This window comes from Lemur catta, chromosome 15 (genome assembly GCF_020740605.2).
Source record: "Lemur catta isolate mLemCat1 chromosome 15, mLemCat1.pri, whole genome shotgun sequence".
Lineage (NCBI taxonomy): Eukaryota > Metazoa > Chordata > Mammalia > Primates > Lemuridae > Lemur > Lemur catta.
Window position 1 is genome coordinate 38774450 of NC_059142.1, and position 26439 is coordinate 38800888.

General features: G+C 46.2%; 2 protein-coding genes across 3 annotated transcripts; both read right to left on the reverse strand.

Moving 5' to 3' along the window:
- Nucleotides 1-9795: 9795 nt before the first annotated feature.
- LOC123620915 (keratin, type I cuticular Ha3-I-like) lies at nt 9796-15623 on the reverse strand. Of its 2 annotated transcripts, XM_045526499.1 has the most exons (8): nt 15610-15623; nt 14273-14624; nt 13191-13273; nt 12509-12665; nt 11095-11256; nt 10873-10998; nt 10477-10697; nt 9796-10276 (listed from the first exon to the last, which is right to left on the reverse strand). In XM_045526499.1, exons 1-8 carry the CDS (start codon nt 15621-15623, stop codon nt 10159-10161), a joined length of 1233 nt encoding a protein of 410 aa, XP_045382455.1. In that variant the 3' UTR covers nt 9796-10158. The 2 variants fall into 2 exon arrangements, with proteins under 2 accessions (XP_045382455.1, XP_045382454.1); XM_045526498.1 differs by lacking the exon at nt 15610-15623 and having other exon boundaries at nt 14273-14663.
- Nucleotides 15624-21113: 5490 nt separating this feature from the next.
- Nucleotides 21114-26439, reverse strand: LOC123620916 (keratin, type I cuticular Ha3-I). Its single transcript, XM_045526500.1, has 7 exons — nt 26070-26439; nt 24615-24697; nt 23489-23645; nt 22306-22467; nt 22084-22209; nt 21688-21908; nt 21114-21277 (listed from the first exon to the last, which is right to left on the reverse strand). The coding sequence occupies exons 1-7, from the start codon at nt 26415-26417 to the stop codon at nt 21160-21162; spliced, it is 1215 nt and encodes a 404-aa protein (XP_045382456.1). The 5' UTR covers nt 26418-26439; the 3' UTR covers nt 21114-21159.

The following is a 26439-nucleotide window of genomic DNA, read 5'->3' on the forward strand; positions in this document are numbered from 1 at the left end:
GCCACTAGCTGCATGTGGCCATTGAGCACTTCCAAAGTGGCTGATGTGATGGAGAAATTGGATTTTTAATTTGACTTAATGTTAATACGTTTGCATTGAAATACCCGCATGAAATTAGTGGCTTCTGTATTGGACAATACAGCTCCAGAGGTTCTGTTTCAGATGAAGGAACAGGCTGGGATATTTGGATTAACCCACATGATGAAAACAACTAAAGATGCTGTGGTTTTTTTAAGTTTGAAACTTCTTAAAAGCATACAGGAGCTGAGAAGATAGTATGAGCTACCAAATAATTATCAAAGAACTAAGTAAAAGTAATATTGAGAGGTGAACTAAGCACTGAAGCTGCTTCTCCCGCAAGGGCATTTGTTGAACTTGTTAAACCTGAATTGCAATTTTCATTACCTCCCAGGGAGATGGAAACAGAAGATAAAGTCCAAGACCTACCCAAGGTAGAGGCTCCTCTGGTAGATCTTCCCCTTCATAAACCTGCAACCCCAAAGGGCCACACTCTCAGTGTAATGGTGACCCCGAAATAAACTCAGCCCACCCACTCCTGCCACCAGGGCACCATAAGGAAAGTTGTCTCGTACATTACTTGGGTGGTTCAAAAAACTTCAGGCCATGCATGTAAAGGAAACAAAGACACTGACTGGTAGTGTCCCAGTGCACTAGTAGAAATAAATGTAAATACATTTACTTTTACATAAATGTAAGTACATCATCCTACTTCAACAAAGTCCCACAAATAGTATTCCAAGGAAATGAGTGTGTTAATCATTAGAGCTATTTGCCATATAGCTCTGTCTCTCTGCCTTTCAGAAACATGGCAAGAATTTACCTCTCTACCTCTTTTGAAATTAGGTGTGACCAAGTGACTTGCTTTGGCTAATAACGTGAGCAAGAGTGATGTGTGTCACTCCCAGACCAAAGCTTGATGAGCCAATACACTTTTTCTTCACTCTCCCAGGCAGATTTGGGCAAGTAAATCTAGAGTTGGAGTTACTGTCAGCCTAAGTTCTTGAGGGAGTAAGCTAGTTAGGACCAGGCACAGTGGCTCACACCTGTAATCCCAGCACTTTGGGAGATCAGCCCGAGCAATATAGCATAGACCCTGTCTATACAAAAAAAAAAAAATTTAAGTAAAAAAAAATTAAATGAAATTAGCCAGGTATGGTGTATGGTGGTATATGCCTGAAGTCCTAGCTATTCAGGTAGCTAAGATGGGAAGATTGCATAAACCCAGGAATTTGAAGCTTCAGTGAGCTATAATCATGCCACTGCACACCAGCCTGGGTGACAGAATTAGATCCCATCTCTAACAAAAATAAAATAAAAAAAAAAAAAACTAAACTGGAACTAATCAATCAACACTTACGTGCACATATGGAAGGGAAATCAAGTAGGTGACGGGCGGGGGAGGAGGGGATGGGTAAATTCACACCTAGCAGGTACAATGCACACTAACTGGGTGAAAGGCACACTTAAAACTTTGACTCCAACTGTACGAAAGCAAATTATGTAACCAAAACACGTGTACCCCGTAAAACTCTGAAATAAAAAATAAAAATTTAAAAAAGTACGATTAGAGTTCCCATACGGACTTAAGTTGGACATAGAGCCTGAGTAAGAAATAAACTCTCGTGATAAAGATTTGGGACCTTTGGGAGTTGTTTGTTACTGCGGTGACCATAACCCAGCCTGCCTTGAGTGAGACAATAAACAACTCAGAGTCACACATAACTAAGCACACAAGAAAACAAGGCACCATGAGTGAGAATCATTGGCACTAACGGAGCATAAATAGACCTGCAAAGACTTTAGATACTGAAATCATCAAACACAGATGATTATAATGAAGTATGTTATTATCTTTAAAGGAGCAAAAATCAAGCTAGAGAATACCTACAGGTGTGGTCCTTGGAAATACGCTGACAAAAGAAAGCCAGCCCTGTTTAGACTCCCATAGAATTTCACGGATGCTAGGAAATGAAGATGTAACTAGCTGATGCCTTCTTTTGGTTCCCACTCAAGCTAAAGACAAACCACAGGCCGCAGAGAAAGTTCTTGTTATCTAGTCCCTACTGCTGCATATAAATTAACGAACATTTTATTGCGTTCATGGTTTCTGTGGGTCAGGAACTCCGAAAAGGCCCAGCAGGATGACTTGTCTCGGCTCTAGGATGTCTGGAGTCTCACCTGGAAAGACGGGAGAGCCGGGGATTACCTGAAGGCGGCCTGGGCTTTCTCACGGCCCAGGGTCTGGGCTCCAAGCAGCCACGAGGACCAGGCAGAAGCTTTTATGACCTATCCTCAGAAGTCACGTAGCCTCATTTCCACTGCAGTCACAACCTCGCCCAGGTTCAAGGAGAGAGTCTGTGTCAATGGGAGGACTGGCAAACAGGTTGTGAGAAGACCATGCTGTTAGCTTATAAGGCTGCAGAGTCCTCTTTCCATAGTCTTTCTGTCCTCCCAGGTGATTCTTTCCCTGCCTTGTGTGATGCTAATGCTGCGGTCACTGTGCTCTGCCTCTTCCCTCTCCTTTCTCCCCAACAAGGAAACCAAGAGGTAGCTGGTATCTGCCATTTCCTCAAGTTTGTTAATAACCTTTTAACTGAACGATGGACGCCATCATCTGGCATCTTGGAACTCTCCTTCCACAAACCCCATTTTTCTTTCTGCTTCTGCTATAAAATTTCTGACAAAGAATGATGCCACTGGATGATATTCTCAATAAAAATCAAGAATTTTATTTTGGAAAGGGAAACTACCCTGAGCAGAAAAATCTCCTAAGACAACGAATCAACTAGACAGGTATCGCAGAGCTTCCCTTGACCTTGACCTTCATTGTCCCATAGTAACTATGAAATTTATAAATATGCTTTACACAGATACTTTATTGGAGGGACCTGGACAAATGCCATTTGCCATTACTTCGTGGCTGTGACAGTGAGTGTCTAGGAACAAACACAAGAACTTGCATCCTTCAGGTTACCCAGCCTGTTCTAAGCATTGTAAGTTTCCACCAGGTAAACAGCAATGCTGTGAAGACTCCAAGGTCTAACACAGGCTGACCACAGCTATCACTGGCTGACATAAAGAGATTAGCTTGCTTTTCCACTCTATTCTTTTGCATTGGGTTTTGTTTTAATAGCAATAAAATACTTTAAAAAAAAAACAGCTAGTCAAACAAAAGAAAAAAAGAACAGAGAAAATATATTTTAAAACCTGTGCTTTCCCAAGATTAGTGGCTGTTCATATTTTTTATATTTGCTCTCACTGGGTTTGAAATCAAGTCAATATAGCATTAAATATAACATTGAGGCCGGGAGCGGTGGCTCACGCCTGTAATCCTAGCACTCTGGGAGGCCGAGGCGGGTGGATCGCTCGAGGTCAGGAGTTCTAGACCAGCCTGAGCAAGAGTGAGACCCCGTCTCTACTAAAAAATAGAAATTATCTGGCCAACTAAAATATATATAGAAAAAAATTAACTGGGCATGGTGGCGCATGCCTGTAGTCCCAGCTACTGGAGAGGCTGAGGCAGTAGGATCGCTTAAGCCCAGGAGTTTGAGGTTGCTGTGAGCTAGGCTGACGCCACGGCACTCACTCTAGCCCCGGGCAACAGAGCGAGACTCTGTCTCAAAAAAAAAAAAAAAAAAAAGATAACATTGAGAACTTCCTTGACTTTCATACTAATTCTTATCCCAATCTTTTCTTACCAGAGACAATCACACTCATGAATTTAATATATATACATATCGTTCTAGTGTTTTATGGTTTTATAAATTCATATACAAGTTCAAGTTTTTTTTTACATCTAGGCATAAACATGAATTGGTATTTTTTTCAATCGGCTGATTTAATTGGATACGCAATTCATGTGAGTTTGAGAGAACTCCTTGGTCTCACCAAGAGATTCACTGTTACACCAGTTCTTCATTTGCTGTCAGTCACAGCTTGAGCTAATGCTCCTTAATAGGGGGCAAAAAATGTAGACACACCCTGACTCACTCAGTTAGAATCCGAAACTTTCTAGAATGCATGCCTTATGTTGTTACATTGGATTAGCTTTGATTCAAAAGCCCCTGAGCTTTATGTCCTGCGAGAGGTGCCCAGTCCTCTGTGGACAGATGAGCAGCAGGACCAGACCAGAGCTTTCTAGTCTCTGCTCCTCACTGAGCTGGGCTGTGACCCAAGCACATCAGGGCACTTTCTGGGTCTACGCTTAAGCACGTCTGAGAAGAACTGGAAAAATTCTTGGCATGAATTCTATCTTGTGTGGTCAAACCACTTTAGTTCTTTGCTTAATTTCTGTTTTTTATTGAGCTTGTTTCAAAAGTTGCACTCTGTACCCCTTCCTGTTCATGTCACCAAAGTCCTTTCACAATGAAATTTCGTGTCTCATCCTGTGAGTGTTGTGGTTGTTAATGTAGGAACAACATACTTCCTCCAAAGAACACGGTGTCAAGGTTAAAAGAAGAAGGAATCACTCCCTTCTCATTAGAGAAAGGTGCTCGTGTGCCTACATGTTTCCTGCTCTCTTCAGAGCCACCTAAGTGCATCTTCTGCAGGTGAATAAAAACATTTTTTTGCTGCATGACATTGCTCAAGCAACCCCTCTATGCTCCGTTTCCTCGTCTAACCTAAAGGAGTTATTAATTTCAGGCAGGCAGGTGCTTAATTATTTGTTGAGCACCTATTATGTGCCTACTTTGTGTCTGCCATAAAGGTACTACAAAGATTGGTTTTAAAATGTGAAAATTGGCCAAGCGCGGTGGCTCACGCCTGTAATCCTAGCACTGTGGGAGGCCGAGGCAGGCAGATCCTTTGAGCTCAGGAGTTCGAGACCAGCCTGAGCAAGAGCGAGACCCCATCTCTACTAAAAGAATTGAAAGAAATTATCTGGACAACTGAAAATACATAGAAAAAAATTAGCTGGGCATGGTGGCACATGCCTATAATCCCAGCTACTTAGGAGGCTGAGGCAGGAGGATCGCTTGAGCCCAGGAGTTTGAGGTTGCTGTGAGCTAGGCTGACGTCACGGCACTCTAGCCCAGGAAACAGAACAAGACTCTGTCTCAAAAAATAAAGAAATAAATAATAAAAAAATAAAATGTGAAAATTCTTCAAAATTATTTAAATTGTCTGACTTGAGGGCCAATCTGGCAGGGACAGTGGCCTGGATGGAGTCCAGGGGCCAGGCTCCCAGCAGGCTGCATGGCTGCCACTTGCAGTTGTGTGCTGTGCCAGGCACCAGAGCACCCGGCTGTGGGGGAGACCAGCTGCCTGCCACGCCAGGTGCCTGCCGGGCCACGTCCGCCAGAGAGGGAGCCTTGCTCTAACGCACTCCGGGAGGCCAAGAGCAGGCAGAGCTAGAGAACAGGGCAAATAGTGTCCCGGGGCACCCAAGGCCGGAACCTGAAAAGGTGGAACCACCATTAAATCCAAGAGTCAAACATGAGCCTAGAAGTGGAGACAAAGGCAAAGGAGTGGCAGAAATGGTGCAAACGAAGGCCAAGTGACATAGTAAATTGACAATTCACTAACTGCCTAGGACAACCGAAATAGATGTTTCTTTCTTTCTTTCGTCCTTTCTTTCTTCTTTCTTTCTTCTTTCTTTTTTTCCTTTCTTTGTCTTTCTTTTTTTCTTTTTCTTCCTCCTTCCTTTCTTTCTTCCTCCTTCCTTCCTTCTTCCTTCCTTCCTCCCACTGCTCCCTACTTCCCTCTCTTCCTCCTCCTCCTCTTGTTCGCCTTCCTCCCTCCTTGCCCCTGCCCCCCATCTTTAAGTACCAATCTCAGGGCAGGAAGGCAAACTCTCAGTCAAACGCAGAGCAGTAAGGCAGACATCTGCCTTTCTAAAACCCTTGACATCCAAATGTCCACCAGAGCTCACCACATCTCAGCTGCAAGATTCTGGACACTTCCCCACCCCATCTCCCACCCTTGGAATATCGTCCTTCCCACCAGCCAACCTGAGAGTCTTTGCACGTCAGTCCAAGATGTGCTGCCTTGGGGAGCGAATCTAATTGAGCATTTATCAAGAACAGACTTGAAACTCTCTCACCTAAGCCGTCCCCCAACCCCCCAGAGCGCACCATTCTGTGTTGGTGGGCTCTTGGCCTTACTGCACAGAGCCTATGGGTGCACTTCCTGCGGCGACTCCTGGCCTCCTTCACACTCTGCTCTGGGGTACGGGTGTCCCCTCACACTGTTCTCAGCGGCCAGCAGTCAGCCAGGCTCCACAACCAACCAACGACAAAGTCAGCATGTGCACATATGAAATTGTTATTAAAACAAAATACCAATGTGTTAATGTTACTCAGGTCTTTAATGATAAACATCAGTGTTGCGTTCCTGTGTAGAAAATAGGTATAAGGGGGAGCCAGCTCCCATAAGTAACTAAAATTACTCTTTGACACCACCAGATCTGTGCTTTACTTTTATCTTCCCGTATAATAATTCTGATTATTATAATCAGTGACAATACCACCAGTTTATAATTAGCCATCTTCCTCCTAGCATCTCTCTCTCACACACACACACACACACACACACAAACACACACCCCTGCGCTCATATACCTAGGTGCACATACACACACATGTGCACACAAACACGGGCATGCACATACCCCCATGCACAGGTGAAGTCATTTCTCTCTGATCTCTCAGAACTCAGCGTTGCTGGGGGCCCTGGCACAGTGTGAGCCCTGGCACAGGGAGAGGTTGGCCTGGAGACACCCGGTGAGGGAAGGCAGCTATGAACAAGTTTGGGGGCCTATCTCTTTAGCTGTCCACATACTCAGTGCGTGGGTATGTATATGTGTCTATGATCCCTCACCTTCTTGCCCCAGCCAGCCAGACTCCTACAGTCCCCAACTTGAGGAACCTTGAAGCTGGGTTCCCAGGTCTCAGGTCAGCAAAACCTTTGAATGTCCAGGCTGTGGAGTCCCCATCCTGAGCAATGGGAAGGGGTCAGGATGCAGGGATACAATGTCCTCAGGGCCCCTAAGGAAGTGAACAGTAGCTACATTTACTGGTCACCTAGTATCTATCAGGCCCTGGGTTAAGCACCAACATCATCTCCTTCCATCCTTCTAAAATTAAAATCAGTGAAGTGGTTATTATTCTCCCCATTTTACAGCTTAAGAAACTGAGGCCATGAGAGGCCAAGTAACGCACTGAAGGCTGAGATCCAGAGGTTACGATTCAATCATTTTCAAACACAAGATTTTTCTGGGACTTGGTTTCGAGCCTTTCTTTTTTCTTCTTTTAACCATTTTTAAAACTTTAAACACACACACTCCAATGTGCCACACCCAAGCTTTACTTCACTGGGGTTGCCAATAGCTTCACTCGTGCTGCCACACGAAGTCGCCTTGTGTAGATGCCAACATGTCCCGGCTATTGCCCAGCACATACTTAGTTTCTTGTAAATATGTCTTTGGGGAAGCTGTAAATCTTCCCAGGGCTTTAAATGTCAGCCCGGAGCTTGTCCCCACATGTAAAACAAGTGAGAGTGAGACAGCACTGGCTCCGCACACCTGCTCTCAGACAGGAGCCTGGCACAGCCGGGCCATCCACCTGGCGCACGCCCTCCCCAAGGTGCCGGCCTGAGTTTCACAATAACAAGGGGCAGGCCACGTCATGATCGCATCTTTTTACAGTTTGAGCCATTCTCGTGATTCAAGGGACTTCTTGTCTGATTCTCCTGTTTTTGATGAGGAATGTGAGCAGTTGTTAGATGTCAGTGACTCTTCTTTGAAACAAAACAAAACAACACATCCGACTTGTAACTGTCATCCGCTACCAAGCTCTAAATGATATTGTTCGGTAAACCTATCCCACACTCAGCCGCCAAAGCGCTCCTGTTAATAAAGGTGTCAATCAAACCCATCCTTTTGACTCTCCTATGGCTTCTGTCTTTACTCAAAATAAAATCAGGCCAGACGTGGTGGCTCACGCCTGTAATCCTAGCACTCTGGGAGGCCCAGGCAGGCGGATCGTTTGAGCTCAGGAGTTCGAGACCAGCCTGAGCACGAGCAAGACCTCGTCTCTACTAAAATTAGAAAAAAGAATTAGCCAGGCTGCTAAAAATGGAAAAATTAGCCGGGCATGGTGGCTCATGCCTGCAGTCCCAGCTACTCGAGAAGCTGAGCTGGGAAGATCGCTTGAGCCCAGGAGTTTGAGGTTGCTGTGAGCTAGGCTGACGCCATGGCACTCACTCTAGCCTGGGCAACAAAGTGAGACTCTGTCTCAAAAAAATAAATAAATAAAAATAAAATAAAATTGCTTAAAGAAAACTACCTTCCAGGCCGGACACCAGCACACATGCTTTCCTGGCCTAGAAGAAGCCTCTTCCTCACCCAATTATCCCTAAACTCCAAAACCTCCCTACCATCTCCCAGGTGTTGGCTGGCATTCCTTTCCAAGAGGAGGGGACTTAGTTCCAAGTAGGCTTTCAACACACATATCCAGGAGGCCTGGCACAGCGGGGTGGGCGAGTGTCAGTTCAGTTAAAATGATACCAGCTCCCCTGTCCATGGAGGGAAGATGTCAAAGAGCTGGAAGGCTTTGGCAGTGAAGCCATCCTTGCCAAGTCCAAGACCCGTCACCCAGCGCTGTCGTGTATGTCACGTGGAGGGGCAGAGCAGGGACCAGGAGACGTTCCTCAGGTGCCAGTTTCCTGGTATCCTCGCTGTGCGAGCCTCTGCCCTTAGAGCACTGTTTTCTGAGAGGGCCTGGCCCTAGGAGCTGATGGCCTCAGCGATTGTGGACCCGGGACCCCGAGGAAAGGAGAAATTAAGTTTAAACCAGGAAGAGCCCACGGTTGAATATCAGACCCTTACCTTTGAGAGTTCTTGTGGGTTTTTTTTTCCTTTGTCTGCCTCTGTGTTGTTGCTGAAAGAGAAAGAGAGAGAGAGAGAGAGAGAGAGTTCCAAACCCACTTATTTATCTCCTCATTCCAAGCAAGCAACAGACATTCATTATTAACGATAATGTGGCTTTCCACGTTGATTTAATTGAAATCTGTATCATATCCACATTATTTATATTTAAAGTGGATAAAAATACGTTCTACTGATTCTTCTCTGCCAAACTCAAATAAAGAAGCGCTCTGTATGTGTGGTCCTCAACTGGCATTTCGGACAGTTGTCCAAATAGGGCGGTTCCTCCAGTGAAGAGGGCCGCAGACTCTCAAATCTTCGGGACCACTCGTTCTCCGCTCTATAGGATTCTGCTCCCAAAGACGACTAGAGCAGCGGAGGATCAGAGTCTCTCAGAACTCAGCGTTACTGGGGGCCCTGGCACAGTGTGAGCCCTGGCACAGGGAGAGGTTGGCCTGGAGACACCCGGTGAGGGAAGGCAGCTATGGACAAGTTTGGGGGCCTATCTCTTTAGCTGTCCACATACTCAGTGCGTGGGTATGTATATGTGTCTATGAGCTATATATACACACACCCTCTAGGATAGATTTACATTACCTTAATGCAGTTTTTTCTTTACTCCAAATGTTTACACATCCCCGTACTTCGTGTTTCAGAATGAACAGTTCCTGTGTGTCTAGACACTGTCACGTGGCTTTGCCATCCTCTTTCCCACCTCGTTCTTCCCAGACCCATGGGTGATGGTGGAGACTTTTCCTTTGAAGGAAGCCAGAGACCATATATTGGAGTGAATAACCCCTCCATCTGGTGACCTTTTATTTATGCAAGACACCCAGTTTTGGGATTAATGAGTGAAACAATTACAGTTTTTGTGCCAGAATAAGAGTTTATTAGGAGGTAAACAAAGGGATTTTATTGCATCTCCAAAGACCAAAACAGTGACAAGGAAGATTTATTCCTATTATGTTCTGTTCTGTAGCATGCCCATCAGCTCTGCCATACTTCATGTAATTATTTTGAAATCACATTTAGAAGATATTACATGGTCCTGTTGTAGGTTTCTCTGCATGACGCGGAAGACAGATCTTGCAGTCTCTTATGCTGAAGAATCAAGCTAAGAATACAGGGGAAAGCTAGAGCTGACCCCCAGAAACTGGGGCTGGTAGGAATGTTTCTGCCTCTGTCCAAAGCATGGTCCCTGTTGGAGATGTTGGGGTGAAGATGAGTTGGGTGTGACCAATGTCCTTCTCCTCCTCCTGGCAGTGGGGCCTCTAGCGCCCAAAGGTGTTGCAGGGCCCACACCGGGCACGTGACACACAGGGATTGGGGACGCAGGGCCCAATGGGCTTGTCACACGCATTGGTTGTAGCACAGGGGTTGCAAGGGAGCCTGTGGACAGAAAATCATAGAGTAACATGAGCCGAAGAGCTAGGAAGATACTAAAAGCGCTTTGTGTAACAATATCATTCTTCCTTGGACTGCCTCCAACAAAAAGCTTGGAATTATAAATTCATTTCCATCAGGAAAACTATTCAGCCCCACAGCAACCTCATGTGTCCCAAGGAAAAATTTACCAGCCCCAAACTCACTTGCAGTCCTCGCTCTCCAGCAGCCCCCGGTACGTGTTGATCTCGCACTCCAGCCGGGCCCGGACGTCCAGCAGCACCTGGTACTCCTGGTTCTGCCGCTCCAGGTCAGCCCGGATCTCGGCCAGCTGGGACTCCACGTTGGTGATCAGGCCCTGCACCTGGGACAGCTGGGAGCTGTAGCGGGCCTCGCTCTCCGTCAGTGTATTTTCCAGAGAGTTTCTCTGTGAGGGGGAGATAAAGCATGTCAGAGAGCTGCTCCTTTAAAGGGTTTCTCCATGGGAGTCCAAAGACTCCACAAGATCCAAGACTAAGGAGAGCCTGTGGCCCAAAGGGCATCCCCGTGGTCCCGCCTCCCCGACTGCCCCTGGCTCTCCAGCAGGACTGAGCAGCACACACCAGGTTGTGCTGGGCCTGCAGCTCGATCTCCAGGGCGTTGACCGTGCGTCGTAGCTCGATGATCTCCGCCTGGTAGGACTGCAGCTGCTCCGAGCTCGACACCACCTGCTTGCTCAGCTCCTCGGTCTGAAACACACAAGGGGAGGACACAGGATCAGACCCTGCCTCAAGGGCCCTCGGGGATCTGGGAGGCTGAGTGGCCACATGCTGAGAGATACCCACCTGCCTGGTGAACCATTCCTCCACTTCCCTGCGGTTGGTCTCCACCAGGGCCTCGTACTGACTCCTGGTCTCGTTCAGCACCTGGTTCAGGTCCACGGTGGGGGCAGCATCCACCTCCACGTTGAGGCGGTCTCCGATCTGGCAGCGCAGGGTGTTGACTTCCTGATGGAGAAAGAGCAAAAGTTAAAATTTCACAAAGAATGCTGGTGCTCTCCTTGAGAGAACGCAGTCCAGCTTCTGTTCATTCTTAAGTGTTCAACAAGCTTTGTTTCCTCTGATGCTCTCATTAACCAGGTTCTATATTCTGTGACTAATCTGAGTATTCCATTTTACAAAGTGCTTTCAAGTCCGTGACCTCCCTCTGCCCTTCGTGTTCAGTGGACCACTCCTCATTCAGAGAGAGGCAGGTTTAGCCTCAGAGCTGAGACGTGGTGACCCCAGTGTAAACTCTGTTCCCCCAACGCCCAGTCCAGGGTTTTTGCTGCACACTGCATAGCGCTTATGTTTGATTCTCAAGCATGGGTGAAGAAAAGGACAGAGTCTGGTAGAGAAGGAATGAAGAATGATTGCTTCAAAATCTGCCCTCCTGGGACAGAATAGATTTAACTGGTGATCTGTTGGTTCCACCAGTCTGGACTTTGCTGAAGGCAATAAGCGTCTATTCACCTTACTGCTAAGCACAGCTTGGGACTTGGACTTAAGTGGATGTTAGACAAATTTGAATTGGATTTTATCTCTACCACGTACTTTATAGCTTCTGGAAGCTTCTGGAAGCCTCAATTTCTTCATCCTAAAACAAGAACTGCCTCTGGAGTTCTAAAGCACTTAGCACAATGTTTGGTACACATTAAGCCCTCAATTAATATGAACTGTCACCATGTACATTGTTCTGGGATTGGAGGTTTGCGTAAAACATCTGCCTTCTTCCTCGTGCATGACTGAGCCATGACGGTGAGTGAGCGTTTTGCTCAATGTTGCTGGAAAGCAGCACCGAATAGCAGAAAGAGCTCTGGACGGGAATGAGGAGCGTTTTATTCCAGCTCAGCCTTCTCTGCCATGTGCCCTCCTGGAGAGCCCTCCTGCTGTCTCCAGGCACAAGATGGAGAGCGGGGATAGAAGATTACAGGAGCACGCCGACCCGGCCATGGAAGAGGCTGCAGCTGCTGCCTTGGCTCTGACCTTTCCTCACTCCTGGGCTTGCCAACTTCCTTCACTCTCATTGCTGCCTCTGGCAGTAAAATCCTAATCTCGTATCACTGAATCTTAGATTACTCATTCTCTACAGATTCTTTTTTGTTTGCAGAATAGCTTCCTTGGCTAATCGAGCTTCCCCTGACAGCCTGGCCCAGTCTCCGTGGAGGCTGGGAAACAGGCCCTGGCGAGTCTGATCCTGTTGCTCTTTGGGGAACTTCACCTGCTCGTGGTTCTGCTTGAGGGACAGCAGCTCCTCCCTCAGGGACTCCGCCTGGGCCTCCAGGTCAGACCTGCACAGCGTCAGCTCGTCCAGGATCCTGCGCAGGCCATTGATGTCCGACTCCACCAGCTGCCGCAGGGACCGCTCGGTCTCGTACCTGTGATCACAGCGGGATCAGGGACAAGCTAGGCAGGGACAGGCCTGGCCTTGACTCCGCTTTGGTTTGGATTGTCACACAACTGAGAATTAGGATTTGTAGGTTTTATAGCCATCTCGTTGGTTTAGGTTTTCAACATTGAGCAGTAGCTCCTGGAGGAAAATGGTCATTATTATTTTTTTAAATAAACCAGTGGATTTGGAGGCTAAAAGCTCAGAAATTGTGAGATTTCCAAAATTAACACAATTCCCTTATTCTCACGATTGAGCTCTGTGCATAGTAGAATATCAGGGGCCAAGATGTCCACACTGACTCGCAGTGCGACTGGAGGATGTCACTTAACAGAGAAGCAGCAGGAGGAGGAGTCTGAGGACGGGAGACGGGAGCTCTGAGCTCTAGTGTGCAATGGTGTGCGGATCTTGGGGAAAGCATCTGGAAAAACTCCATCGTTGTTTGTCAATGTTGACAACAGACTGACAAACAGGAGGAGAGAGATTTGCAACAGCGCCCCCCTTGCTCACTTACTTGGTCCTGAAGTCGTCCGAGGCCAGCTTGGCGTTGTCGATCTGCACCACGAGCCTGGCGTTCTCAGACTTGCTGCACAGGATCTAGAAGACCCAAAACATTCTAGAGTGAGCAAGGACTTCGTCATTTTTCACCAACAACAATCCCCACTAATTTGCTTGTTTGGTAGGGTCATAGAGTATCTTATTTAAGACTATTAAATGCTATCTAGGTACAATAGGTGCTCAACGAGTATTTGAGAAATTAAATTGGATAAAAGGAAAACCAAATTATGCAAGAAAAGTATGAATAGATAATTTTTTTCTTTCCTAACAAGTAATACTGAGAAACTGATAATAATAATAATTAATACTTATTAAAAAACACCTACTGTGTGCCTGGCGTGGTTCTAGGAGCTGAGGATACAAAACGAGTAAGTACTGGATCCTGCTCTCAAGAAACTTTCAATGAAGTGGGGTAAATATGGAAACTAGAAATTGCAGGGGCTGGGCCAGGGAAGGAGTTGCATTCTCCCAGATACCTGCATGGTTTGCTGCTATTTCTTTCTAGGTAGTTTCCAATCTTTCTGGTTTGAGCCAAATATTTTCGACCCTCACTGGGCACTGTGTCATTGGAGAAGCCCAGAGGCATGAAGATCAGGATGACAATGTCAGGATAATGAGGTCCCCAGAAGAGGAAGGCCACCAGCATCATGAGCAGCCACAAGCTCAGACAAGGGAGATAGAAAATGGTCCAATCCTTACAAAAGGTCCCATTTCCTCAGCTTCCTTCCTGAGCTCAGTCCTTTTCTCTCACCTCGGGGTAATAATTCCGGAGCTTAGCAAATGCATGGACGCATTCAGAGGCAGCTTTTAATTACAGCTTATTTATGCAAAGTGCTGGTACCTCCGGCCTAGACTAACACTATGCAAATACTCAGACCTAACAGTCCCAAGTCTAAAATGAGATGGGCCCTGGAGAAAGCAAGATGGAAAAGCCAGGCTTCAACCTGTCAATCACAGCAAGAGCTCATGTTGTTTCTCAAAGCTCAGATTCTGTTCCTACAATTTCCTGCTAAATGCTGCGGGGTGCCCAGCCCTCACCTTCTGCTGGAGCTCCTCGATGGTCCGGAAGTAGGCCTGGTAGTTGGCACACACCAAGGGGTCCTGCTCCTGGCACCGCTCCCGGATCAGGCTCTCCAGCTCCGCATTCTCCCGCTCCAGCTGACGCACCCTCTCCAGGTAGCTGGCCAGGCGGTCGTTCAGGAACTGCATGGTCTCCTTCTCTCTGCCATTGAAGGAGCCCTCGCAGAACCAGTTGCAGCTGCCCACGTTGGCGGGGATGTTGCAGGCCCCGGGCAGGGTGCAGCTGTGGCAGCTGGGGGGCACGCAGGGCCGGGAGGAGCAGCTGGTGCGGCAGCTGAAGCTGGGCAGGAAGCAGGAGTAAGACATGGTGCTGGCAGGGAGCGTGTGTCTGGCTGGAGACAGAGTCCGAGTTCTCCAAGCTGCAGAGCTGTGGGTCCCCTTCCTCTGCCCAGCATTTATACCCCCCTGCGGAGGGTGTGGACATGTGAGGCACCCCCCTCTTTTTTTTGCTCATTTGTTGATTATCAAAAGCCCTTCCCCTCCGTTTGTTATGTGTCTCCTCAGAAGAGTCCCTCCCCTCATAAAAGACTCCACTCGGGCTTCTCGCTAAGTCAGGACTCCTTTTCCATGCTGCGTGTCATGACGTAAGAGCTTCATGGTGTGGCTTCAAAGAGCCAGACTCATGAAAGCCCCGAGCTCATTAGTGGGGTGTGGTGGGCACGGGACAGTGTCGCTCTGCTTTCTAGCTTGAGGGCCCCAACTCCTTGGCAGGCCTCTGGCAATCCTTGCTGAAATGGAGAAGCATAGCATAGCTCTTGCCCATGTATCTTTCGCTATGTCAAATTTCCAAATGCCAAATTCCAAATGTGTGGTTCTCAGAAAAAGGAATAGATGCTTTCTGGAACAGTTCGAACAACCTGGTCCCTGGTGGCCCTGTTTCCTGACATGGTGGATAATGACAATGTCAATCCACGAAAAGATGGATATCCACCAGGATTGTGATTGGTCCAGGGCAGCGAACTAGACACTGCGAGGAGAGGAGGGTAGGACCAGTGCAGTGGTCAGAGCAGCTTGTGCCTGTTGAGCGCTTCACAGGTGGTGCCAGACACTTTTCACAAACATGATCTCATTCACTCCTCAACACAGCCCTTCAAGGTAAATGATATAATTCCCGTTTTACAGACAGGCAAACTGAGGCATAGAGGGTAGGGGGTAATAAGTTTTTCAGTCAAAACTCCAACTCAGATCGCTGTTGTTTCCACCATATCATGCTGCTTAAATAGAAATGGCCTACCTCCTTCCCTAACTTCTTCAGGTGGGGTCATCCCTTCCTTCTCTCTGGGCTCTCATTTGACCTTGAGCATGACATTGCTTAGCTCACTCTCTATTTGAGTTCCCTGAAGACATAGCAGGCAGTGTTGAACGCGTGTGTGTTGAGTGATGATGGGATGAACAGGACATAACAATCTGAGGCAGGTGACAGGTGGCAAGTGGGTAGCTTAGACACTGGGGAAAGCAAATGCCTCCAGGACTGGAGGTTCGCGGATGGATTTGTTGTGGGGTGGGAAGGTGTCTAGGAAGCAGAGGGGGAAAGTAGGAGCCGCAGGTGGGAGGATGGGGTGCACACAGGAACAGGGCAGGAAAGCTCAGGGCCTGGCTGATGGGGGTGCCCAGGTAAGTCTGGGCAGCTGGGAGGGGAGAGTTATAAAGGGAAGTGGTGGAAAATACAGCTGTGGGGGGAGTCGTGGTCCTGTGTGGAGGTCTCAATGGCAAAGTGAGGAGCTTGGGCTTCCCTGAAAGGGAAGTGTAAGCTTTTGAGCCTGCGTATAGAGTAACAAAAGCTGTTTTAGGACATGTTTTAGCAAACGTTTATCTGTTTTGGAAAAATGAAGGAAAAGTTAGAGGCAGAGAGAACAGCAAGAAGGTTCCTACACCAGTCCAAGAAGACTAGAGTTTATGACCGGGATAATAAATGCCAGACGAGGTTTTAGGACAAGCCAAGTATTAGAGAAATGAGCCTACACAGAGTATGCAAAGAGAAGAGCAACTCTGGGCTGAGACCAGACTTTGGAGGATTTCTCAACCAGAGATCCAGAGAAGGAAAAAGAATCAGGTATAAATGGAGAAATGGTGAGAAAAAGATAAAGAGAACGAGTTTGTAGTATCACAAAAGGTCAGGGAGGACAGCAAAGGGGCCACATACGATCATGACCATGGAGCGGATCCTGGCATCAGTCTTTTCTGGGTCACGCAGGTGTGCCTGCTGTATGCACATTCTTAAAGTAAGGCCCAGGTTGGCCTTTGGTAAACTGAGACTTCAAACACATGGAGCTGAGATGTTCATTACTTGGAGAAGTTCTGCCGCAATCCATGCGTACACCTGATCACAAAGCTTGTGAGCGTTGGTCTACCCAATACAGACTTTCATACGATAATTGGAGTATGCTTTAAGCAGTTCAGAGATGCCGGGCTTGTTTGAACTTGATGATTCACAGTAGTTTGTGATTTAAGAACAATTATCCAAGAAGCATAGGTAATGAACTGCCCATGCATAGGACACCATTTCTGTTTTGTCTTCTGTTTTGACCCCTATCTGGTATTCTAAAGAGAGACAATGAGGAAGAAATTCAATTATGTGCCTAGAAGGCATACATTGCCCAGAGAGGGGAGAGGCTCCTTATGTCCTTGCTAGCAGAGGACAAAGCAGAGCACTGAGAAGGGTGCTCACTACTCAGCACATTCCGGCTACAGCTGCGATCAAAACCCAGACTGCTTTGCACTGGGCCCTTCCTCTCCTGTCTCCCACCTCCTAATGTAGATCCCGAATCTCAAAGAGGTCAAAGGAGAGAGGGAAAAATCTCAGAACAAGGAAGATATTGGGGATCTTAATGATCATCTCACCCAACCCCCTCATTTTACAAATGGGGAAACTAAGGCTCCGGATGGGGAAATGACTTGCTTGGTATCATTTATTTAGGACCCAAATCTGTCAGTTCCCACTGCACTCCCAGCCCCATCGCTGTGCTACAGAAACGCTGACTAATTTCACAACCGCTCTGATCTGCCATTGCCTCAGTGCAGAAACCAAAGGCAGTGAAAAAAAAAGAAAGAAAATAGAAAACGAAATCTTGTTATCCACAGTTATGCTGTGTTGAAGAAGATATAAGGTGAATGTGGAAATATAGAATTCAGCAGTACTGAGGTTCCTCGTTGCCTCTCTGATTTCAATTGTTGTTTCTAAGTTGATGATACAATTATATCCCAATGATTTGGAGTAATTTAGATACAACTATATCCCATCAGATATAAAATTATATCCCATCAGTTTGGGGCAACTTAGAACAATCAGTCAAACAATGATGACTCTGCTTGATAGTAATACACTTACCCAAAATAAGGTACACAAATATTGTCATAGCAAAATTAAAAATTAAATTAGTTTTAAAATGAGAGGATGATTAAGAGATAAAAAACAACCACCATATATTCTGCCATGAAGACACTGAATGTTTTCAAATGCTGGGATTATGACTGCTTTTTCTTTTTTCTTCTCTTTACTTTTTTGCTCTCTCCAAATTTTTTGAAAACATACGTATTACTTCTGCACAAGAAACAAAATAAAATTTACCTTAAAAATTCCAAAAGGAAATTCTTACAAGTCTTCTAACAAAGCAATGGGTTGTAAAAGGAGCTAATAAGGTCTCTACCCAGACATAATCACTGACTTGCACTTTGAGCTTGTTATCCTAGAAATAAAGCCTTCTTCATGGTTGGCTTTCACACCCTTGTGAGAATTGCTGACTTTGCTAATTCCAAAGGTGGGCTATTAAGGAGTGATGAAGGGCAACCAGGCTGCTTGTAGCTCTTGAATTGCCAGCACGTGGTCTGAGCTTCTGGTGAAGGAAAGGTCAAAGGGGAACAACTCCAGAAGCAACGTTCTGCCATTGACTGCCTTCCCACAGTCCAAGATCGAGTGTTAGAATGACCTTATCCTGACCCACTTCCTTACAGTGGACTTCCCACATACAGATAAAGGATCATGGAATCTCTTTTCTGGAAATAGTAGCTAAGTCAGATGAAGCCTAGAATCTTAGCATATTGGAGCTGCCAAGGACCTAACTGGTCATTTCACCCAACTCTCTCATTTTACAAATGGGATAACTTTGACCCAAAAGGGGAGTGATTTGTCCAAGCTCACACAGTTTGTGAAAGAGTCCAAATTGGAAAAGGATATATTAGACCAGAGAGATGAGGTAGGGGAACAAGGCTTTGATCATTATGAGAGTTAGAACTAAGACCACTGAAAAATGCAAGTCCCTCAAAATACTGCACGCTTAGTAAAAAGGTGAACTAGAAAAATAAAGCATGCTCATTGCCATAGGAATATTTTTAAAAAACTGAACTATCTTTTACTGGGCTCTATATTAAAAATAATAATAGTAGAAGTCTCCTTTGAGATAGTTAAACCACAGACCTGTTTATCACCGTGGTTTAGGGGTTGAATCTACACTACCCATATGATTCAGGAATCCCCATGCTGATAAATTAACAAAACACACAAGGAAATAATTCACAATGAGCAAGGAGGAGAAGACACAAGAAACAGGAGATTAAACCGTAGAATGTTAAACAACTATGTTTAAAGAGATTATAGTGAAAAATAAAGAATCAAACCCCTAAAAATGGTAGCCATTATGCAAAAATGCGTAAAATTATGCATGTTTTTTAGAAATCAAACAGAACTTCTAGAAATGAAAATATAATTATTAATATAAATTTTAAAAGTAAATTTTTAGTCACTAGATCTCTAGTAGCTTCAAAAAGTCAAGAATTTCTTTTGACATCAGTAATATCATTCAAGGTACTAAGCTTTCTCTTCACTTCTGGTGAGGTAACAAAACTATATTTAAAAGCAAAGTTCTGGCTCTTATAATCCTATTGGACATTTAATCAAATGACAAATTTATTTTTATAGAATTAAGTAGACCTCCTAATAGTTTTTGTCTGGGAACTGATATTATTTTGTTGGTTTTCAAATGGAATATCACATTTCCTTATTTATATTAAGACACAAAATATACATTTCTGCTTCATTCTCTTTACATACTTTTATGTGTACAATGATGTTTTATGTATCAAATTACTGTTAGCTCTAATAACTGAAAGATTCCTTTCTTACAAAGCCAGTGTATTAGAATCCCAGTTAGAATTGCATTTATTAAAGTCAAATCATTAAAAATTAATTTAAAAGCCTTTATTCTCTAAAAAATAAATTGTAAAGCTCAATCAATGGGTTAAACATCAGATTAGACAAAGATGGAAAAGGAACAGGTGAACTGGGAAGGATATCTAAGGAAATTTACCAGAATGTATCACAGAGAGATTTGGACAGTGACAGATGAGCTAGAATGTGAAGGTCTAAAGCATGTTTGGTTCTTTGAAAAAATAAACAAAATTGACAGGCCTCTTGCTAGACTGACCAGAAGCAGAAAGGAAAGGACCTTAATAAGCTCCATTAGTAATGAAAAAGAAGTCACAACTGACATCATGGAAATTAAAAACATCATCTTTGAATACTATAAAAATCTCTATGTCCCAAAGCTTGAAAACATGAAGGAAATGGACAAATTCTTAGAAACATGCAACCTCCCTCAGCTGAATCAGGAAGAAATAGAATCCCTGATCACACTGATATCATGCACCGAAATTGAAACAGCAATAAAAAAAAAAAAAATCCTCCAACAAAAAAAAGTCCCGGACCAGATGGGTTCACACCCAAATTTTACCAAACCTACAAAGAAGAACTGGTACCTATACTGCAGAAATTATTCCACAACATTGAGAAGGAAGAAATCGTTAATATCCTAGTTTTGTTCTAAATAACTTTTAGAGGGGAGGATCCCAAAATTCAAATTTAGTTCCAGCAGTTAAAAATTTCAAATGAGAAGAGAAACACTTTAAGAATCTGTTGAATATTACTCAAATATGAAAGATGATCCCTTTTACTATTATGAGTTTTTCAGTATTTCCCAAAGGAGAGTTTCGGAGGTGTTTGGGGGGCTGACAGTGTCGTGTCTCCCCAGGAGGATGTGTGAACTCTGTGCGTCCGTCTGGAATCAGTTTTCTTCTCTCGTAGCCGCACCGCACATGTAACTGGCGTGCAGAGTGAGCTCCTTCCTCGCTATATATTAATAAGAGAAAAAATTAGTAGCACGGTTCCTGGTACTTGGTAGGTGATCAGTAAATATTAGCTTCTGTCCTCTTTGGGTAGGGACTTGGAAAAGAAAAAGTGGAACTTTCTAGAAGTGTTAACCGTTGCATTTTACTGAGTAGGTCCCATAATGAGTGTGTTTACCATATTCAGATGAGGCTCCTGCCCTAGGAATCCCGCTGGTTTTATGCTGACCTGAGTGGAAGCTGGGGCTCACTGTGCTTAATGAATGTTAATGAATGGTGATGAAGACCTTTTAGGAGAGGGTTAAACTATAAAGTCCTCTTGGGCTTTCAAGTGGCTTTATAAGAAGCACACACAGAGTGAACACTTTGAAAAGAATGAATACCAATGAGAATTATGTCTGCTTTGCAAGAGGAAAGTTTATTAGGAGGTTTGGGGAACTGCAAGGGAGGTAGAAGCAGCAGAGAGATCCACAAAACACCTCGTATGACACCGTCACTGCTCAAACCCCTCAGACCGTCAGAACACAGGCTGACTACAAGAGAGGCCGTGGCTGGAGAGGATCGGATGGGCCTGGGCTCAGAGCCAGGCCGTGACACTGGGCATTTGTTCTCCTTCCAGGCCACGACCGATGGGGATGGGGTGGGGTTCTGTGGCCGTCAGAGAGGCAGAGCAGGTCGGAAGATGGTGTTTCTGCCTTCGTGCCATCCTCCTGCTGTCCCCAGGGTATCTAGCACACAAAGTTGTTGCAGGGCCCGCAGCGGGAGCGAGGCCCACAAGGATTGCTGACGCAGGGTCCAATGGGCTTGTCACACGCATTGGTTGTGGCACAGGGGTTGCAGGGCAGCCTGGGACACAGAATCATTAGATCGTCAGCACAAAGAGGGTGATTTTAAAAGTAGGGGGCTCAACCCAAGGAGACACAGGAACAAGCAGAACCTGTGATTGTTACAGTTTTGTTTTCCCTTTTGCTGTCCCAAGCCACCCTGAAGGTGTAAGGCTTCCTTTGCCCATCAGCACGGATAGGATCACCGGTGGGAGAAGCAGTCTCGTCTCGTGACTCTCTTTTGGAACAGAAAATACCTTTACCCCAGGTAATGTAAGCAACCAATCTACGCTTCCCACTGCTATAATATAAAACTCTGGTCTCTACAGACAGGTCAGCATTTGATACCTGATCTGCAAGGTCCCTGTTTTATCCTTTAGTAGATCTGTGCGTGTGTGTGCCTGGTAGAGGGGCCGCCTGCCAGGTACTCACTTGCAGTCCTCGCTCTCCAGCAGCCCCCGGTACGTGTTGATCTCGCACTCCAGCCGGGCCCGGACGTCCAGCAGCACCTGGTACTCCTGGTTCTGCCGCTCCAGGTCAGCCCGGATCTCGGCCAGCTGGGATTCCACGTTGGTGATCAGGCCCTGCACCTGGGACAGCTGGGAGCTGTAGCGGGCCTCGCTCTCCGTCAGCGTGTTTTCCAGAGAGTTTCTCTGCGAGGGGGAGATAAAGCATGTCAGAGAGCTGCTCCTTTAAAGGGTTTCTCCATGGGAGTCCAAAGACTCCACAAGATCCAAGACTAAGGAGAGCCTGTGGCCCAAAGGGCATCCCCGTGGCCCCGCCTCCCCGACTGCCCCTGGCTCTCCAGCAGGGCTGAGCAGCACACACCAGGTTGTGCTGGGCCTGCAGCTCAATCTCCAGGGCGTTGACCGTGCGGCGCAGCTCGATGATCTCCGCCTGGTAGGACTGCAGCTGCTCCGAGCTCGACACCACCTGCTTGCTCAGCTCCTCGGTCTGAAACACACAAGGGGAGGACACAGGATCAGACCCTGCCTCAAGGGCCCTGGGTGGTCTGGGGGGCTGAGTGGCCACATGCTGAGAGATACCCACCTGCCTGGTGAACCATTCCTCCACTTCCCTGCGGTTGGTCTCCACCAGGGCCTCGTACTGACTCCTGGTCTCATTCAGCACCTGGTTCAGGTCCACGGTGGGGGCAGCGTCCACCTCCACGTTGAGGCGGTCTCCGATCTGGCAGCGCAGGGTGTTGACTTCCTGTTGGAGAAAAGGGAAGGAATAAACCCACAGGGAAAAAAAGTCTATAAATAACCTCTTTGTGGGAATCCAACGCTGAGGGAAGAGGATTGCATTGGAATTTAGGAAACATGAGTTGAAGCCCGGTAGAAGTCACCCAGCTAAGTCACTCCTGGAGACTCAGGCCCCCTCTGAGTCTGTGTCCTCATTTGAATAATGAGCTGCTTGAGTAAATGACTGCTAATATTTCTTCCTACTGTAGGGTTCTATCATTTCTTTCTGATATCCCCTTTGCTCAGTGATAAGCTTGGCGTGATAATTGGTTTGTAAGTGTTGCTACTTAACTATAAGAAACCAGGTTTAACTTCCCTTATTCATTTCATGTCTACTTTTATATACTGTCTATCAAAGGTATAAAAACGCCTCATGATAACATCTAATGTTTGAAACACATATCTGATTTTCGAGTACTGCATTCACCACAAGAGCTGAATCAACCATTATTCAGTTCTTTCATTTCTCCCATTTTTCCCCATCCATCCATTTGTCCATCCATCCATCCATCCATCCATCCACCAGTCCCTCCATCCATCCATCCATCTGTCCATCCATCCACCAGTCCATCCATCCGTCCATCCGTCCATCTGTCCATCTGTCCACCTATTTATCCAGACTGGGCTCTAGTTATCTAGTTGAAAGAGAGTATGTGGATGTTTGCTCTCTCCCTCCAGTCTTAGCTGTTAATTTGGCACCTATCCAGAAAATAATAGATCTTATCAAACAGCAAAAGATATTTTAAAGATCTTTGTGTGGCCTTTTGGCCGCATGTATCTGTCCCCAAGTGGAAATAGTTCGGCTGACCACATTCGTTTGTATAAAAAAGACAAGCTGTAACACATTCCCCAGCAAGCCCCAAAGTATACTTTGATCAACCAGCAAAATGTTGCCTAAACACTAAGGAACTCAAGAGTAGGTGTTTACCCTACTCAGGGGAGTCATGGAGCTCTCAGTATCGGGGTGTTGGGGGCTATAACCCTCTTACCTGCTCATGGTTCTGCTTGAGGGTCAGCAGCTCCTCCCTCAGGGACTCCACCTGGGCCTCCAGGTCAGATCTGCACAGGGTCAGCTCATCCAGGATCCTGCGCAGACTGTTGATGTCCGACTCCACCAGCTGCCGCAGGGACAGCTCCGTCTGATACCTTCACACACAGCCAGAGGTCAAAAGAATAAGGAGGTCAAAGAAGAAGACTGTTTCGTGGGCTCTACTTGACTGACATAGCCAAATTTATTATGTTTTGAATTTTTTTAAAGTTGTTTTAAAGGGAAAAAAGTACCGCTGTGCTAAGTGAGAAGGCCTATTTCGTCCCTGAGACCCACACAGAAGGTACTGGTGGGATGCCTGTGCATAGTTTCATCTAACATTACCTCCATTTGCTCGAAGAGTCCTATTCACAAGGTGCTATCCACTGAGCCCTGCCATTTCTGCTGTCTTAAGCAAGTGGGCACGCTTCGTAAGCCTGCTACAGACTACCTTGCTGTCCTTTGCAACCATGCCAAGAAGCAATCTCGTGAGAGAAGCACAAAAGTAGATGGCAGTTAGATCCAGACTTGCCATTAACTGGGTGTAGACAGATTCCTTAATCTCTCTGAGCCTTGGTTTCCTCATCTGTAAAATGAAGAGAAACTAACACTTCACAAGGTTGGGCTGAAGATGAAGAAATCAATATAGGTAAAATTACATTGTAAACTCTAAAGTCTCATAAAAATGCAAAGGATTCTCATGATTATGGTAGTCATCTCTAAAAATATTAATTGATTCTCTGAAAGCAATAGATTTTGCCTCCTATTTTTGTGTTTTAATAATGTGTTTTGATGGCCTGATAGTGGCTACTGTAGACTAAGAGATCAGTGTGCAATTCACTTTTAAACTTGGTCCAGACGTTGAGTTGAAAAGGAGAAGGAATGGATGTTTTCGTACAACCAAACTTCAAGAATCTTAGCGCCCAGGAAGGAGACGCTGACATTTCACCTAACTCTAACCCAATACAAGAATCCTCCCAATATCATCCAGAAGCTTCTGCTTGCACACTCCCCGGATAGGAAGTTCATCACTTTGCAGTTCCAACTGCCTTGTTACTAGACCTCTCTGCTCATTAGAAAAATCTTACTTGGTCCTGAAGTCGTCCGCGGCCAGCTTGGCGTTGTCTATCTGCACCACCAGCCTGGCGTTCTCGGACTTGCTGCAGAGGATCTGGGGACGGGATGAATCGTGAAATGCGTCACACCAAGAAGGATTGCCCTCAAAGTGAAAAGCTATTTTCTTTCAGCCATATTCTTTCCAAACAGTTTTGAGTCCTTTCAGATTTTCAGTTTGGGGATAAAAGGAAGATCCATTCATAGAACTGATTGTTTCAAAACCAGGACTTCAAGGTGAAATGTGCCTTTCGTCGCAAACTCTACTCCTCTTGGTCAGCCTCTGGCTTCCCACAGCAACTGAGTTCACTGAGCAGCCGTCTCAGCTTGCTCAGGACTGAGGGGCTTCCTGGGATGCTAAACCAGAAGAGTTGCAGGCAAACCAAGACAAACCTACCTTCATATTCCCTTCGCCCATGGTTTTGCACAAAGACTCTCCTTCCACCTGGAAGGACCTTGAATGCCCCTGTACCTAGCAGGGCCCCTTGTGTAACCCACAGAGTTTACACTTATCCCGTAACACTTCTGTAACCTTCATGTGGTCAATTGTTTCCACATCTATCTCCTGTTAGATTGTGAGCTCCTGAAGGAAAGAGATCGTCTTACTCAGTGCTTTATGCCCCACTCTAGCACCAGCCTAATACCCTCCAACTGTGGGTAAATGAATGAATGATACTCCGGTAGCACGGCCCCTTTCTGGCATTCACTTTGCCAGAAGTACAGAACAGTGGGCAGCCAATTCCCTCCAAGAATCAAGGGCTTGTACAGTTGGGTGTAAACTCCTGTCATCCTTCAAACCCCACTCAGGTATTGCCTCTTCCGGGGAGCCCTCCCTCACCTACCCCAGGTATGAAATCCCACCTCTGCGTGGACTCTTTACTTACACCCGCTGCTGCTCCTGCTTGTAGGGCCCTGAGCTGTCATCTGTGTACATGCCTGCTCGAGAGGATGGTACATGTGTCCACACATGCCAGTTAGATTTCTGGAGTCAACGGCTCTCTTGCCCAGCTGTAAAAACCATCTTTTGCTACAGCTTTGAAAGGCTTTAAATATTTGAAGATTCACTCAGAAAAGCCCTAGCACAGAGAAATAATTTGGGGGCATATTATTTTTTCAAAGTGTCATAATGCTCTGAAAACAAAACCAGGATATCATAATTGAACTAAAGAATCTCATATTCTGGTTGTGGGTAAGAAGCAAGGTAAGACTGCTGACTGATTTCAGTCTAACGCCTCACTCAGTCCCCAGCCTGTACCCTTTCCTTGTGGTTCCAAAATATAGTTTCTAAGAATACTTGATGTCATACCTAGGCCAATGAATTCTAGACCTTTATCATTCTCAACATTAGCTGTGTACTTCCATTCAGAAGTTGATATGCTAAATTTGGATAAACAGGTCATTAAACTGGCAGCGTGGTGCCCGCCCCTCACCTTCTGCTGGAGCTCCTCGATGGTCCGGAAGTAGGACTGGTAGTTGGCACACACCAAGGGGTCCTGCTCCTGGCACCGCTCCCGGATCAGGCTCTCCAGCTCCGCGTTCTCCCTCTCCAGCCGACGGACCTTCTCCAGGTAGCTGGCCAGGCGGTCGTTCAGGAACTGCATGGTCTCCTTCTCGCTGCCATTGAAGGAGCCCTCGCAGAACCAGTTGCAGTTGCCCACGTTGGCGGGGATGTTGCAGGCCCCGGGCAGGGTGCAGCTGTGGCAGCTGGGGGGCACGCAGGGCCGGGAGGAGCAGCTGGTGCGGCAGCTGAAGCTGGGCAGGAAGCAGGAGTAAGACATGGTGCTGGCAGGGAGCGGAGCT

Coding starts and splice junctions, on each gene's coding strand:
- LOC123620915 (XM_045526499.1), bottom strand. Junction 13,274..14,272: donor TCGAGGAGCTCCAGCAGAAG/GTGAGGGCTGGG, acceptor TGGGTCTTCTAG/ATCCTGTGCAGCAAGTCTGA. Junction 10,277..10,476: donor CTGGAGAGCGAGGACTGCAA/GTGAGTTTGGGG, acceptor TTCTGTCCACAG/GCTCCCTTGCAACCCCTGTG.
- LOC123620916 (XM_045526500.1), bottom strand. CDS start 26,417: ATGTCTTACTCCTGCTTCCTGCCCAGCTTCAGCTGCCGCACCAGCTGC. Junction 21,909..22,083: donor TGCAGGCCCAGCACAACCTG/GTGTGTGCTGCT, acceptor TCCCCCTCGCAG/AGAAACTCTCTGGAAAACAC. Junction 21,278..21,687: donor CTGGAGAGCGAGGACTGCAA/GTGAGTACCTGG, acceptor TCTGTGTCCCAG/GCTGCCCTGCAACCCCTGTG.